Genomic DNA, 15,883 nt, shown 5'->3' on the forward strand with positions numbered 1-15,883 from the left:
AATAATAATAATAATAATAATAATAATAATAATAATGTGACAGTCCAAACCTTTTACAACTCTTCAAGGGACACTATGGTCATCTTTAGCCATTTCAGTAGAGTGACTGATTTATTGGGGAGACCGATTCATTAGCATGTTATGACTTGCTTTTCGCATCTGGACAGAAACAACTGCCTTGTTTTGTTACCTGCAGCTTGGGTGACCGGAAAAGGGACGAGGCCACCACGGGAGGCAAGACTGTTGTTTGCCAAAGATGTAAATTTTGTTTTGCTGATAGTGTAGCTGTTATGAAAGTGTCTTCGGAAGTGTGTAATTGGACCTTAAACTAAGAAATAATCGCTTTCACATGTGGGGTACCGGGTTCTATATCTTTGGATCTCATTATTCTCAAAGTTCGTTATGTGATTGTCTAGTGCTGATTGCATGATGGATTTGGCCAGTTAAAATCAGCCAATAAGAAACTATTCTTGTCTGGGAGAGAGGCCGTCAATTCATATCCTATACAGGGGATGAAGCGACGCTCCCGCAGGATAGAGTTTGCAGAAGGACTTGGCGTTTTGAATTCGTCGGAGGCAGACGTCATTGGGCTGCACTCTCCAAGTTTATCTAAATTTATCAGTTTTATTTGGTTTATTAATCTTTGATAGTAATAAAAGGGCACATTACCCGTACTTGCTAATGAAGTCATAGTATTTCGCTTCTGAATAAACAATTTGTGGAGGGCAGAAATAGCGTCGTTGATTTCTAGCAGTGGACTGGCTTTAAATGTCCAGTTTCACCGTTGCCTCAGTTATTACCGTAACACGATCCTGATAAGAGTCAACTGATTTACCGAAGCCGGCAAATAAATACAAAGATAGAAAGGGGACGGTTACAATAATAATAATATTAACAATAATAATAATGGCATTAGTAAGAACACCTCTATCAGTACGCGTAAAATGTTTTTCTGGTAGATCATGTTGGGCTTGAAAAAATTCAAGTAAACAGAAACGTCAGGTTAATTTAGAATTATTTCTGCGTGTCTTATTGTAAATTAAATAAGTTATGTCTGAATCACTGTCAGTAGGAAGGATTACAGTTGGCCTCTTGTTTTGCAGAAAGGAAACTGCAATACTGGGGAAACTTTAGAAAGAAACAAAATGTGAGGGTTAAGGAAAGGCCTACAATTCCGGGAAATTTTACGGTATGCCGAGTGTGAATTTGCGGTAGAACAGAGACGGAAGTTAACAATGGAAAGATAAAGGGCAGTGAATGCCAGAGGCAGGGGAAGGAAAAAAATAAAAACGGGGGAAAGCGCTGCCTGTTGGACACACTAAATTATACTTTTTGCAGCGCCCATACACAGAACTCTTACATTTCAGTACGAACAATTCCTGTACAAAAGAGTAAACGTCAGGTCTGCCATCATTATCATAAGAGAGAGAAGAAGCAATCCAGAAATTCTTGGACGAAGAGACGTCGAAATCTATTTTCTTTGGAGTTGTTTCACGAGGCTGGATTACATTTCGTGTCGAAAAGTGAGCCGATTAATTCATTTGCAGGAGTTTCGAAGTAAATCGTAAAGGCAAAATGGAGGACTTATCAGAGCACATCCCTGGAGAGACTCCAGGACGGAAAATATCAGAATAGCAGGAGTCTCGGCCGTGACTCGAACCGAAGACCTCTCTGATACAAGTATAGACTGTTGCTATTAGACGAACATGTTCTTTTCAAGATTGTTGTGTGAAATGCTGATTTGTTTTTAAGGTGTGGTCTTGTGAGTTATGATACCGTACCCTCCTTACCTTCAGATAAGCAAGAAGTTCCTTCCGTCCTTCCCCTCGGCGCTACAGCTCAGGGCGAGCTCTGGCCTCCTGAACAGTCTGCCTCCGTTGTTCTCTATTCTTCACCTTTCTCCCCATCCTTTCACTTCCGTTCAATCCATCCAACCGAGGCCGATTACCTGGTTTCTGAACAATTTAGTTTTTACAGTGTGAGTTGTTAACCTCACGCCCAACCCCCAACCTGGAGGACCGGGGTGTCCCTCTTCGTCTGGCTTCTATCCCTTGACATATCCGACATGGATGTCCCAACCAGTAGCTATTTTACCGCCGGCATAGCTCTCAGGGTCTCAGGAGCACTCAAACGCCACCACCACGATAAGGTGGAGACACTATCGGTGGGGATAGCAGGAAGTTACTTAAAAATATTCTTATTTCTTAAATTATTTTAATTTTTTGAATCAAGAGTTTATATCTGGTATATTTCAGTTCTTCTTTGAGAAATTAGGGAAGGCTAAATTCCTGACCCCCCCACCGTTGCCCATGCATTTTACTTAGTGCATTTGTGAGTTTCATATGATTATTGTAATAAGCAGAGATACTTTCCTACTAAAGAATATTGTCACATATTAAGGGTTTGTTTTGGATTTGATGACCGGATTTATTGGGCCTTTATGCAACTTGTTACAACATTTCACAAATCACTATCTTCGACTGGACACTGTCGACTTCTGACCACACTCCACCAATCCACTTCTCTCTCTCTCTCTCTCTCTACTCTTCTATCCAAAGGCAAAATCAAAGTCACATTGCGACTGACGGTCAGTCAGTCAGTCAGTCAGTCAGTCAGTCAGTCAGTCAGTCAGTCAGTCTTGGTGTCGAGCCCCATCTGGCGCCCATGACCAGATATTTATTAATGTTTGACAGTTACGGTTTTGGTTTTGTGGGGCACCCTTTCTGACGAGAGGACGGGTCTGTCTTCTATATATATCCGTAGGGACTCAGACCCTAGAAAGACTGCGCTGACAAGGGCCAGCAGCATATACAGAGGACAGACCCGTCCTCTCCTCAGAAAGGGCGCCCCACAAAAACAAAACCGTAACACTGTAAAAACGAAATTGTTCAGAAAACAGATAATCGGCTTCAGTTGGATGGATTAAAAGGAAACGAAAGATGGAGAGGAAAGATGAAGAATAGAGAAGAACGGAGGCAGATTATTCAGGAGGCCAAAGCTCACCCTGAGCTGTAGCGCTGAAGGGAAGGACGGAAGGAACTTCTTGCTATATCTGAAGTTAAGGACTGTACGGCATCATAACTCACAAGACCACCTTAAAAACAAATCAGCATTTCACTGGAAACAGAAGGAAATTCCATTAAATTTGCAGAATGTAGCAACATAATGCAAACGATATACATGTCCCGTTCACAAACAAGGGCCTTTGGGCTTATTTGCGGCGTCCAACCGTCTATTTGTCAACTCTGATTCAAGCATAATTCCAAATTCTAGTCGTCGCAACTTCATAAAATGGCGCCATTAGTGACGTTCATAACGTCGTGGAACTGGATTCACGAGCATTTCAACTACGCCGTCACAAGTTCTCTGAGTAACTAACTCCATGTTATTCTTGAGAAGACAATGGACTCTCGCTTAGATAAGAAATTTCCTACGCCTTTCACGAAACCACAGTGCTTATAACCTTGTTCACTAGAGCCCGGAATAGCGTAGTCTGTATAGCGACTGGCTACGGGCTGGACGACTGAGGAGTCGGAGTTTGAGTCCCAATAGGGTCAAGAATGTTCTCTCTTCCATGTCTTCCAGACCGTCACTGGGGTCTACCCAACCTCCTATATAATGGGTACCGGGGGATCTTTCTCTTGGGCGTGAAGCTGACCACTCACCTCCAACTATTGGCGAGGTCAAGAAAATGTGGATCTATACAACCACGCCCCAACACGCCTTTGTGGCGTAGTGCTTAATTAGTTAAGCACAGGGACAACTTAACCTTTTTTTTTCATTCATTTTCATCAGTCCACAGTCTCTTCCAAAACAGTTCCTCCACTTAATGCGATCTAGAGCTTTCTCCTTCAAATAAAAATATCCTCTTCTGTCCCCAAGGTCATCCAGCATCTTCTTACGTCTTTTTCCTCGTCTTCTGGTCGCATACATGGTATCTCTGTTTTTGATTTCTCTCTTCGTCTGATGCCGCTGGTATAGCTCTCAGGGTCCTTGGCATACTCAAACCCCCTCACCACGATAAGGTGGAGACACCAACCTTACCCCTAATATAAATTCACATCAAGAGACTGAGCGTCTGGTGGTATGAAATTATAGGGTCAATCTGTCCATAAATCTGAGGAGTAGACTCGAAATATTAATATTTAAAATTCAATATGAGGATCTGTGGCTTTGCAGGTGTAAAATATTAGAGCCCCTTCATCACACGTAAGCACGTTTACAGCCTGTTAGAGCTTCTCTGCCCCAAACTGACCACTATCGTATGGCGGTCATAAACTTAAGTGCTTAAAGCCAGGTCTTGGTAAAGTGAATAGCCCCATGTGCACCTCCACTTCCTACGCAGGGGTGTGTAGATTTGTGATCATGAGAAGTTAACTTGACATGAAGATGTTGCTCACGCTGTCATCCTGTTCATTTGAATGGAACGGTCACATTTCTGAGAAACTGGTTCCCAACCATAAACATATGCGTAATTTTTCTTACACTAGTATGTGGAAATCAATAAGAGAGTTATAAATAATTACCATATAAACGCGAATATAAGGGGCACACTGTAAAATAGTTGGTTAAAAGCACTATGCTACAAGCCGGAAGGTCGCAGGTTCGATTCCCAATGAGGTCACTGGATTGTTTCAGTAGACCTAATCCTTTCAGCTTCACTATGATCCTGGAGTCGACTCAGCCTCTAACAAAAATGAGTACCAGGAATTTTCCTGGGGGATCAAGTGAGGCCGGCGCATAAGACTGACAACCTCAGCGTTATCTGTGAGTCGATTGTCTAGAAAATGTGGGATCCTCGAAGTCTCGCAGTCCTATGGCCCTCCACGGCTTGTTATAGAGACAGATTTACCTGTTTTTCTTTATTATATATTAGATATTATCAAGACAGGATCAGGGCAGACATAATTGTGTGAGCTTCTAGAATGTATTTTAAGGGCCGAAAATGCTTACAGTATATTAGTTGGAATTTCTGAGACGAAAGTAACACTTGGAACACACAAGTACAACAAGAGAGGATAACATTAAAGAAGATCTTAATGAGGTGTATGTGGGAGTATTATATTTAAGCATCCTGTTGCACTCTACGCGACAAATGATACAAAGTCCGTCCCAAGTGCAAACAATATATATTATATGTCTTTAATCTTGTTCTTTCTACACTACATGTTTCGGCCTCTATCGGCCATCATCAGGTGTATACTCTTAACGTTGCTGCCACACTGAACCCAGTCTAAAATTTAACATTTAAAAACACAATGTCACATTCTTCGTATTATCAACATCTACATCGTTGATATGTGTCTGGTATGTAGATTATGTTGCACACGTCAAATTTGATATTCTTGTAGTAGCACTCTAAAAATCTTTAGTTATGATGTTTTTAAAACCTTTTAAAATTTTCTCTAAATTTTAAATTTAAAATTTAAAATTCTTAGGGTTACTCGCCCTATGTCAAAGNATATGTGGGAGGGTTTGCACTGAATTCATTTGACTGTGATGATCCATTTTTGGTCTGCAATGAACACGACAACGAAAACTTTGGATTCCGTAAGAGGCGTGTAATTTCTTGACAGGCTGAACTAATACGGGCTTCTCAAGAAAAGTGATTGGTGGAATTAATTAGACAGTGTCTAAATTATTTTTGTGGGTGCTTCGTCGTCTGATAGTCATGTAGATCGTGATGTCTTTACCAGAAAGTTACCGGATTCCGTTTTGAAAATAAGACAGGAATCGATGTGGCTGAGGTCTCGTTAAACACATGAACACTGGATTTCTCTTCCGTAGGATTGCTTGCACAAGTTCCGACTTAACCGCGGATGTTTTAGACAACATGTAGTTAATTAATTATCGGTCGGATGACGACTAACGAATTATGAACATAGGATATAGAGAGAATGACTGGCATATGAGATCCCGGGAAGGGAATAATATATTTGGTATCAAAATAAAGAACTAAAATACAAGGAGAGGATTCTTGAGTATCGAAGCTACTTTACCAGTATTGGTCGCAGGATAAAAAATGTCGGAAATGTCTGAAAAAGTGGCCGCAAGGAGCAGTGTTGATTCATGTAATCGGAATAGACAAAGAACTTAATCGGAGATAAAGATAATCAAGGATGTAGTCCTAAAAATGAAAACACCTGGGCAGCCCGTTCCAGCATGAACGAAATGAATAAAATTCATGATACTGCCACGTGTATGAGTGACTACAGACGGGGTTTTGAATGATGGGTTTAATGGCCACTTTTTTTTTTCTTATGGCGCTACAGCCCCAATTTGGGCCTAGGCCTACCTCCATGAACCTCTCCATTTCACTTCGGTTTACTAGATCTTACACATACGGTAGGACTCCTTGGGCGAGTGATCAGCTCGTCGCAAGGCCTCTAGCTATAGACAAACACAGAAAAGCGCCCACAAACATCCATGCCCTGAGTGGGATTCGAACCCACGATCCCGGCTTCCGAGCGAGCGAAGACAGTGCATGCCTTAGACCGCTCGGCTACCGTGACCGGCTTAATGACCACTTAACAGGTAGTAACTACAAATAACTATACTGCTACCGCTGATTTCCACACTCTACAAATCAGCAAAATGTACAAAATGTTTTGAACTGAATGGCAGCAAGCATCGTCCGACTTTAATCTGCTCTTAAACGATAATGGCAATATCTATCTGTCTGTCTGTCCGTTTGTGTGTGTCTCTGTCTACCGTCCTTCTTCGGGCCTTGGCCGCTTTTTCAGTTTATTAATCTGCACAGTCGGTAGGACTCCTTGGACGGGGGATTAGCCCCTCTCAAGACCGCTACCTACACACAGAACAACACAAACACAGACTAAACGCAAACAGACATACATGCCTTGAGTGGGATTCGAACTCACGATCCCAGCTTTAGAGCGAGCGAAGACTGTTCATGCTTCAGACCGCGCGGTCGCTGTGATATGCAATGGCAACATAAATAAGAAAATAAAGACATAAGTGGAATCGTAGGAACAAATAAATGCATAATTGTTGAAACCCCATCAAAATAAATGCATAATGAATCCCCATTATTCCACTCTTTATGCGGTAAATGTTTTCGCTGTCCATGCAGCCTTTCCGAAGCTTGTAAGGATAGCAATACAGCAGGGCCACTGGTGTCGCTGACGTCACCTAACGTGTAGTGTGCCATGCAGTAGAACCGGCGTGTGGTCTATCAACAGGGGCCGGCCAACTATGTTTGCAGTAGAATTTCAAACATACAATAATTAGGTCGTCGCCTTTACCAGTTCAGAACCACGTGTTTAACCACACAATATTGACGATATTGATATTTAATTTGCAGATAATTACTGCACTAGATTTGTATATTTGTCTGACGTGCTTACCGAAGGGTTTTGGTGAAGCAGTGTTGCTCTAGGCTGATATTCAGGAGGTACTCCGTTCGAATCTCGGAGTGGAGTCATCATTCATTCCATTTTCAGGCGTTGTGCAATCTCAGTACAGACAAAGCCAACTAAAATATTGAAGAAAGCAGTCTTCTGGGATTTGGCACCGTGTATATGTGGTGTTAACCGACGTTTCGGAGGAACGTATCGCCCCCATCTTCAGGGTAGAAGAAAAAGTATAAGAATTCTGCAAGCGACAACACCGTGAGAAACGGTAAANATTAACATACATGAGGACGCTTTGACATGCACTTGTTCATACACTTGGTACTTTGGCTTAAAATCCCTTTCAGGGCATAGGTTAGTGTTATATCGTCTTCTACTACTACTACTACTACTACTACTACTACTACTACTACTACTACTACTACTACTACTACCACCTTTGGCCTGTGTCCATTCAGAATTAATTGATTCTGAAATTACGAATCTTCCAGACAGTCGGTATGACTCCTCAGACGAGAGGTCAGCTCGTCGCAAGGCCGCTACTTACACAGGACACAGACATCCATGCCTTGAGTGGGACTCTAACCCACGATCCCAGTGTTCGAGCGAGCAGAAACAACTCATGGCTCAGAACACACGGCCTCTTAAATCGGCGTATTATAATATTAAAAGGTTACATTGTCCTTGTGCTTGACTGAATAATGACGGTGTGTTGGGGAGATGAGGTATAGTTCCACTTATTCCCAATCTCGGGATGAGATGGAGGTTAGTTGTTAATTTCACGCCCCGGCCGCTTTACCTCCGGAGAAAGAACTGCCAGTAACCCGGGAAACACCGGGTATGACGCTGGTTGGGTCCCGACAACCAATCTGAATGCTATTGAAAACGGAGAAACCTCTCCCCCTGCCGAGAATCAAAACCCGATTTCACGGTCGTCTTATCCTGTTTTTATCTAGAATTATTACTTTCTTTTCCTTCATCGTATTACTAATTTATTTCTTTTTATTCCTTCATTTTAATTTGTACCTAATATATATTTTATATGATTCACTGTAATAGGCCACTGCTGTTGGCAAGCACTCTCGTAAGTGACTGGAGTTATTGCCATTATTATCAATAATTGTAGCTTTACAATGAAAGCGACTGTACACATCTACAGCTGAGCCCTTCTTGAGAAGTTGTCAATTGTGCGGCTACTCAAGAATTTCCCAGAATTTTTTTGAACTCGAAAGTTCATTGCCGTGTTCATAAGAGCCCTCCAACTGGTCCTTAACTTGAGCCAAATTTTATTCAATACCATCCAATCATACCTCTCTAAGATCCATTTTAATATTATCCACTTACCCGCGTCTGGATTTTCCTAGTGATCTTTTATCTTCTTGCATTCCCACCAATATTCTATATGAAATGTCTATATATGAATAATTCCGTATTTATGGTTTTAGAAAGATATTGAACATCAAAAACCGCCGCTGTGGTCTAGTGGTCAGAGTTCCTGGCTGCAAATCCAGAGGTCCCGTGTTCGAATCCCGGCGCTACGAGATTTTCTGAGAAGTAGTGGGTCTTGAACTGGGTCCACTCAGCCTCATGAGGATAATTGAGGGGCTACATGAATGGAAAAATATCGGCTCCGGTATATATAACCGAGATTAACGGCCGTAGGAATCCGTTGCGCTGACCACGCGACACCCTCTATCCGCTAAAGTTGGCACTAACTTTGCCGACAAGCGGCGGTCGCTCAGTAGGTATAGTTCGCTTGCTGACTAAAACCACGGAGTTTTTTTTATAGTTGAACGTCAAAATCCAACATATGTAGTTGATTGGAAAGCGGCTAAGAGTTCAGTAGGACATTATGTTAAAGTTAATGAACGTAAGTGTTTTCTTGCCGGTCACGGTAGCCGAGCGGTCTAAGGCGTGACTGTCTTCGCTCGCTCGGTAAGCCGGGATCGTGGGTTCGAATCCCACTCAGGGCATGGATGTTTGTGTGCGTTTTTCTGTGTTTGTGTACAGGTAGAGGCCTTGCGACGAGCTGATAACCCGCCCAAGGAGTCCTACCGAATGTGTAAGATCTAGAAAAACCGAAGTGAACGGAGAGTTTCATGGAGGTAGGCCTAGGCCCAAATTGGGGCTGTAGCGCCAAGGAAAAAAAAAGAGTGTTTTCCTGGAGGAAAAAAGGAGCCTCAGATGCCATCTTATTGCATATTACAACTCTTATGGTCTCTGTTTTATCAACATGGCGGAATTGTCTTCTTACTACGTGTATTGAAATCAAGGGTGCGTAGTTCGGTCTCTCTGGGGCAACAGGAAGGGAAGATCATGCATTTTGACATGTTAAATAAATACAAAGGGAAACGAACGGAATGGAAGCCTACTTTATAATGTTGATACTGCTATGAATTTCACATAACTTTAAATGTAAGTATATTCAATATTTTCTCTTCTCAGGATATACAGTATGTTTTATTGTTGACATTATATAAAACTTCACTCTGCTTAATATTTTGTTTCAAAATGTAGGCTAGGCTTCAATATAGGCCCACTTGATACGTTTTGTCATTTTTATATAAATATTTATTGAAACCAAACGTCTCAGCTCGAGGGACATGTAAAGGGGCTCAATACATACGAATTCTTTCCGCAGTCTGTGTATAAGCATGCAAGAAGTTCTGGGAAGAACTAATCTTCTGCTCTTCTTTCACTATATATTTTTCATCTGACACGTCACGGAGCGCATGCAAAACACCCGGTTTAACAGTTCTTCTATTGTTGCATGTGTATTCGTTGCAGCAGGAAAGTTTCTGCCGAACTGTTGCCTAGCAACTTCGGGGAAGACACACAAACAAGGTCAACAGTTCTTCCACTGTTGTGTGTGTATTTGTTTGCCGCAGAAATGCATTTTCCAAGCCGTTGCGTAGTAATTTTCGGTAGTACACACATACAACAAAGTAACCTTATAAGCTTTCCTTTTTTTTTCAGAATAAGGAAAGTAAGCTGAAAAGTTGGCAAGCCTGTCCATATATAAGTAGACTCAGAATGGTAGGATCTGCCTTATTATTTGTCTGTTTGTGGTTGAGTCAATTCCACGAAAAACGAAAAAAAATTATCTAAGTTATTATATTGTAACGGATTTGATTAACACGTTGCCAGGCAAGAGCTCTGTAAACACGGTCAAACACGCAAAAATAGAGGAAACTGTGTTTTCTGTAGATCCGAAAGACGCACCAATAGACTGGCTGGATAGCGATCATGTGATATGTGTGTATTATGCCGCTAGTGTCGAAAAGGGTGTTTTCTATGTGGTTCTCATATATCCATTGATAGGCAACGGATGTGTTTTCTGCGCTGTGGTTCAACCCGAGGCTATATAAGGAAAAGCCAGCAGTAGTTGTCAGTCCAGTTGTAATTCGATTAATTTCACTTCTCTGTTGAAAGTCAGCCTGTGAAGAGAAGACTTAACGTGAGACTGCTAAAAATCCGTTGCCAGGATACGACTAGTGAAGAATAAGAGACAGCTTGTTCTAGTGATTTGTGAATTGGGTGGATTAGCTATAGCGCTAAAACTAATTGTGATTAAGAAAGATTGTAAAAGTTGTTAATAAATCCGATCATCAAACCAAATGCCGTAATTATTAGTCACGGGGCCATAAACACGAATCACTAATATTATTATTGTTATTAAATGAAATTTTCTTTCAAGAATTTTCAAAGTTCGGCGAAATCGGGCCTTGAAATTTCCCCTCAACGTTCATGATGTATCCAACTGGATAAATGAAATGATTATATGCGGGAACCACACCTAATGATGTGAAATGTTCGATTTTACCTTTGAATAATGAACAGGCATTCTACCAATGTGTATAATATAAAAATATATGTGTGACCATATTGCTGATGTTCTGATGATTTTTTTTTTCACTTTCAGCTAAGTTTGCTGCTTGTGATACGACTCACCTTACATCAAGGGTCGTTACCCAAGTTTTCGAATCAGGACAACCCCGCTGCGTTTCATCCCTGTCAGCATGTCAGGTCAGTAATTTCCCGCTTCAGTAATTGCTTAAGAATCCTTCATGCTTGATTATTATAATACGATGAAATCTCTCTAACCGAACTTACATACGTTGACCTACCGTCTTAAATGTAATACAAATACAGGTGAGTCTCCGTCCGTCGGTCAGTCGGTCGTTGGGTCGCTTAAATTGCTGCTGGTCCTCGACAGCACAATGATTCTTGGTTCCGACTCTCACGGGGAACACGACCATAGTTTACTGTCTGACGACTCTGGGATCGTTCAGATCATCTTGTCTCTTTCATCTCGTCCTGAGGCTGGACTCAACTGACGTACTGACTCATCTGAGTCACAATGCTTCACACCAGGTGACTCGTCATTTGTGCTTTCGTTATCTGCGATCTGGTACATAGACTACTTTTGCTCTATTCTGTGGTCGCTACAGGCCATGATGAACCTTGGCCTCTGCTCTACATTTTCTTAATTATGCAGACAGTTTGTAGGTCCCCTTGGACGAGGGATCAGCCCGTTGCGAGGCCGCCACCTACACAGGAAAACACGAAAACAGAATAAACGCAAACATTTGTGTCTGGAGTTGGATTCGAACCCACGACCCCAGTGTTTGAGGGGGCGTAGATAGTTCATGCCCTAGAAAGCGCGGCCACTGTGTTGGGAGGTACGTGAATAACTCCTAGTAGCCTGCAGTTCATTGCCTCATCTGTACGATTCTCCACGATGAAAATGGGTAGCATAGCGTAGTTGGTTGAGGCACTATGCAATAGCCTGGAAGGTCGTGGGTTCGATTCCCGATTAAGTCATTGGATTTTTCGATTGACCTAATCCTTCCAGCCGCATTATGGCCCTGCGGTTGACTCAACCTCTAACAGATATAAGTAACAGGAATCTTTGTAAGATTTGAGGCTTTCACGGCGGTGACTATGAAGAAAGCAGTCTTCTGGGATTTGGCAGCGTGTATATATATATATATATATGGTGTTAACCGACGTTTCGGAGGAACGTATTGCCTCCATTTTCAGGATNGTTGGGTAAATTTCCTGGAAGTAGCACCAAGCGCACTGAAATGGAAGTTTCTGCGACCTAATTAAAGATCAATAGAAACGTGCCGCCAGAAATTATAGCTTGAAATCACACTTCATATGGCCCTTCGTGGAAATTATAAAATGAAATAACGGAATTCCGTTTCTTGGAAAACGCCTTGGAGGTAAGAAAAAGCGAACGCGTCTTATAATTTCTTTCCCTTCCTACATTTGTTTTTACTTCCTGTGACGTTATTGAGGAAATGTTCTAATTTACGGAATGAAAATTAAATAAATTAATAAAATATTAATTATCTACTAGCGGTTATTTCCGAAATAGAATTCGCTGAATAATTCCTGCAAAGAAAAGAACCCGTTCGCAATTCTTGAGGCAGGATTTGCACGTTTGTTACCTACAATAAGTTTCTTTGGAACAAGGTTCCTGACAACAATAAGTGATATCCGTTGCTGAGCAGCGATGTGTTTTCTGTGGGTGGTCCTTGCCGAGCCTGTATATGGAGCAGTGAAGACTGTTCGAGCGGATTCGACAAGAAGACGTCGGGAGAAGACGAGGGCGGAGATCAGATCAGTGATCAGCAAGGGGAGAACCGACAGAAGCCTTCATGTGACGTAGTTACAAGAACATTAGAGTGTGTCCATTGTTCGCAGTTATGAAGTGTTATAATTATCGTGTGTGATAACTGTCTGTAGTTCCGCCTGGCATACTTATCCAATAAAACAGCTCCGTCAAATCCATAATTATTTGTCACGTGACAATATAGATTATTCCCTTTCTCGATGTGTCAGTACAGTCTGGTATACGGCTACGAATGAAAGTTACAGAATTTTTACTGTTTTATTAATTCATATTATTTTAATATTATCCTCACATCTATGCTCATATCTTCTAAGATATAATTTCCTTTCAGTTTGTCCCATGAAAAATTATTCTTATTTGCTGTCTCCCATTCGGTCTGCATACCCTATCCCAGTTCATAATCCTTAATTTTTAAATTATTAAGGTCCTCATTATTTTATAGCTTCCCTTCTCCTATAAATTCTGTCCTTGTTAGATCTCTCTGAACGCCATGTTTTCACGCATCTTAAGTCTATGCTTCTCCTTCAGACGAGAGATTAACCCCATGCAGGGATTCATATTGCATTATATTAACATGTGTTGATGCGATGTAATTTAATGTAGAGCCCGATCCTGTGGGATTTAACGAGATGTAGTTCGGCAGAATTCCACGAACATTTCGGAGGAACGTTTCGCCCCCATCATCAGCGAGTAAGAATAAGCCAAGAAGGAAATTAACAGTAATCAAGCAGAAAACTGTGGACCTCTGTCTGGCCACACGGAATTATAGCCCAAAGGACCGTACGGTTCGTGGTAACGGGTGTAGGAATCTCGTACCCGGTCTGACTTAATGGCTGGGTTACTCAACGGTACCCGGTCAGTGTAAGGAAATTTTCGAATACATTAAAACATTAATCTTCGCTTTTTGTGATTTTTTTAAAGATTTCTATTAATTTTTTGGAAAATTTAAAGTGTAACGTACACTAAACGGCAGTTTTCTTTCTAAGCTCTGTTTAACACAGAAACTTCAGTTTGTTAGGATGAGTGGTTCTCAAGCAATAAGCAAGAAATTGTCTTTCGGAGTCTCTAAGTCTATTTTTGGTGGTGGTGAGGGTTTTCAGATATTTAAAAAAGAACTTTCCCAGTAAGTTAATCTACTACGAGTATATTGACAAATTTCGTCGAAATGTGTGTGACTGTTTGGAAAATAGTATAAAGAAGAGATGGACACACACACACACAAACATACACATAAAACACAAACACACACAATAAAATACACAAAAAACATACACATACAAACACACACACAAACACAAGCACACAGAAACAAACATACACATAAAAAAAACTCCATGGTTTTTGCCCGCAGGCGAACTATACAAACACAAAGACAAACACACCCATAAATACACACGATTGAAGTAAATTCAGCTCCGAGCAATGCTGATAAAGACTGTGTTAACAGCTGCAGCTCAATATCTTGTGTTTCCTTTTCTCTTTCGCACATTGGGATTTACATCCGTCCGTTTTACGATGCTGAATTCAATTAACCCTTTCTAATTATTCTCCAAACCTTAGCCTCTGTCCCTGTAACCAATAGTAAACCGTTCCTTGCGTCTCATGGAAGAATTTCTTCGTATATGACCAACATAATGATTAAATGAAATGATGGCTGTGCGCTCGGTCATGTAACCCCAAGCGCCAAATTGTGTCCCCTAGGTACTTGGCATAGGTTTCGGTGAATTGCCAAGTCGAAATTTCTACAATATATCTAATTAAACATGGCTGTAATTTTATGGCGTTATAAAATATTACTTTTTTAATCCTACATGTGCCTTATTTGCAGTAATATAATCCCCTCTCGAAAATAAGCTTCACATCCCAAAATATATGGTCTTGAAATAACAATAAGAACAACTCTGAGTGAAAAAGTTTCACATCTCTGTATGAAGTGACATACATTGCATAAAATAAGTTAATTAGTTTTTTGATATGACGAGAAGCTAATATATAATTTAAATTTAGGTATTGTGCTTTTTCATTAGGAGTCTACTAATTAGTAACATCGGTTCGATTCGAATCGAGTTCGCATCGATGTATCGTTTAATTAAATCTGAAGAGTCATCTGTTTGTCGTAACAATGAACTACGCACCTTTACCTATTCTAGACAATCTAATGTCGTTTCTTCTTCTTTAAGAACAGCGTCTAAGTTTTAGGGGATTTCGTGCCGTCACACAACACGTTGATTCTGTTGTACTCGTATATAACAAGAGATTGAATTGAATATGCAAGTAGCTCAGTTCATTTATTATTTTTTCACGTGTAGGGGGTTTGCGCATGACTTAGAAGACGGGTTCTGGATTGGATGATTGGATTTATTGCGCCTTATACGTATATTCCTAACTCGGAACTACAGGTAATACAGAGCTATCACTGATCTACACTCTTTATAGTTCACCGCTACACACGCAATAGGGTTCTCAGTCTTCATTAGTCGTATCCTGGCAACGGATTTATAACAGTCTCACTGTAATTTCAAAGGAAATGTTCTTTTCACAGTCTAATTCCTTCCTCGCCATGTCTTCTCAGTCACCTTGGACTGCCATCTCCAGAACTTGACACAGTCCCGACAACTAACTTAATTGAAATCTTCTTCCAGTGAACTCTCTCAGCTTCTGACAACAAGTAACTGCTCCGTTGTAACTTCTCGTTATATATCCTCGGAGAGGACCAAATGGAAAACACTTGTATTGTTTTAGGAGCGTTTACTGATCCGTTGTCTAGCAATAGGCGTCCTATTTTTACGCTCGTTGGGCCCCGCGGAAATATGTTTCTCCGTGTCGTTGCCTAGCAATGGGTCTCTTACTTACTTACTCATGGAACTGA

General features: G+C 41.1%; 1 protein-coding gene across 4 annotated transcripts in view; it reads left to right on the plus strand.

Annotated features, from left to right (window-relative positions):
* The window catches only part of LOC111874882 (protein O-mannosyl-transferase TMTC1), a 339,223-nt gene that overhangs the window by 223,830 nt on the left and 99,510 nt on the right, over positions 1–15,883 (plus strand). For all 4 annotated transcript variants that reach the window (XM_033755644.1, XM_023870740.2, XM_033755642.1 and 1 more), the window contains one exon: positions 11,296–11,399. In XM_033755644.1, coding sequence (XP_033611535.1) covers positions 11,296–11,399 — 104 coding nt within the window. The remainder of the gene's footprint in view (positions 1–11,295; positions 11,400–15,883) is intronic.

This window comes from Cryptotermes secundus, unplaced genomic scaffold, assembly GCF_002891405.2.
Source record: "Cryptotermes secundus unplaced genomic scaffold, Csec_1.0 scaffold160, whole genome shotgun sequence".
Lineage (NCBI taxonomy): Eukaryota > Metazoa > Arthropoda > Insecta > Blattodea > Kalotermitidae > Cryptotermes > Cryptotermes secundus.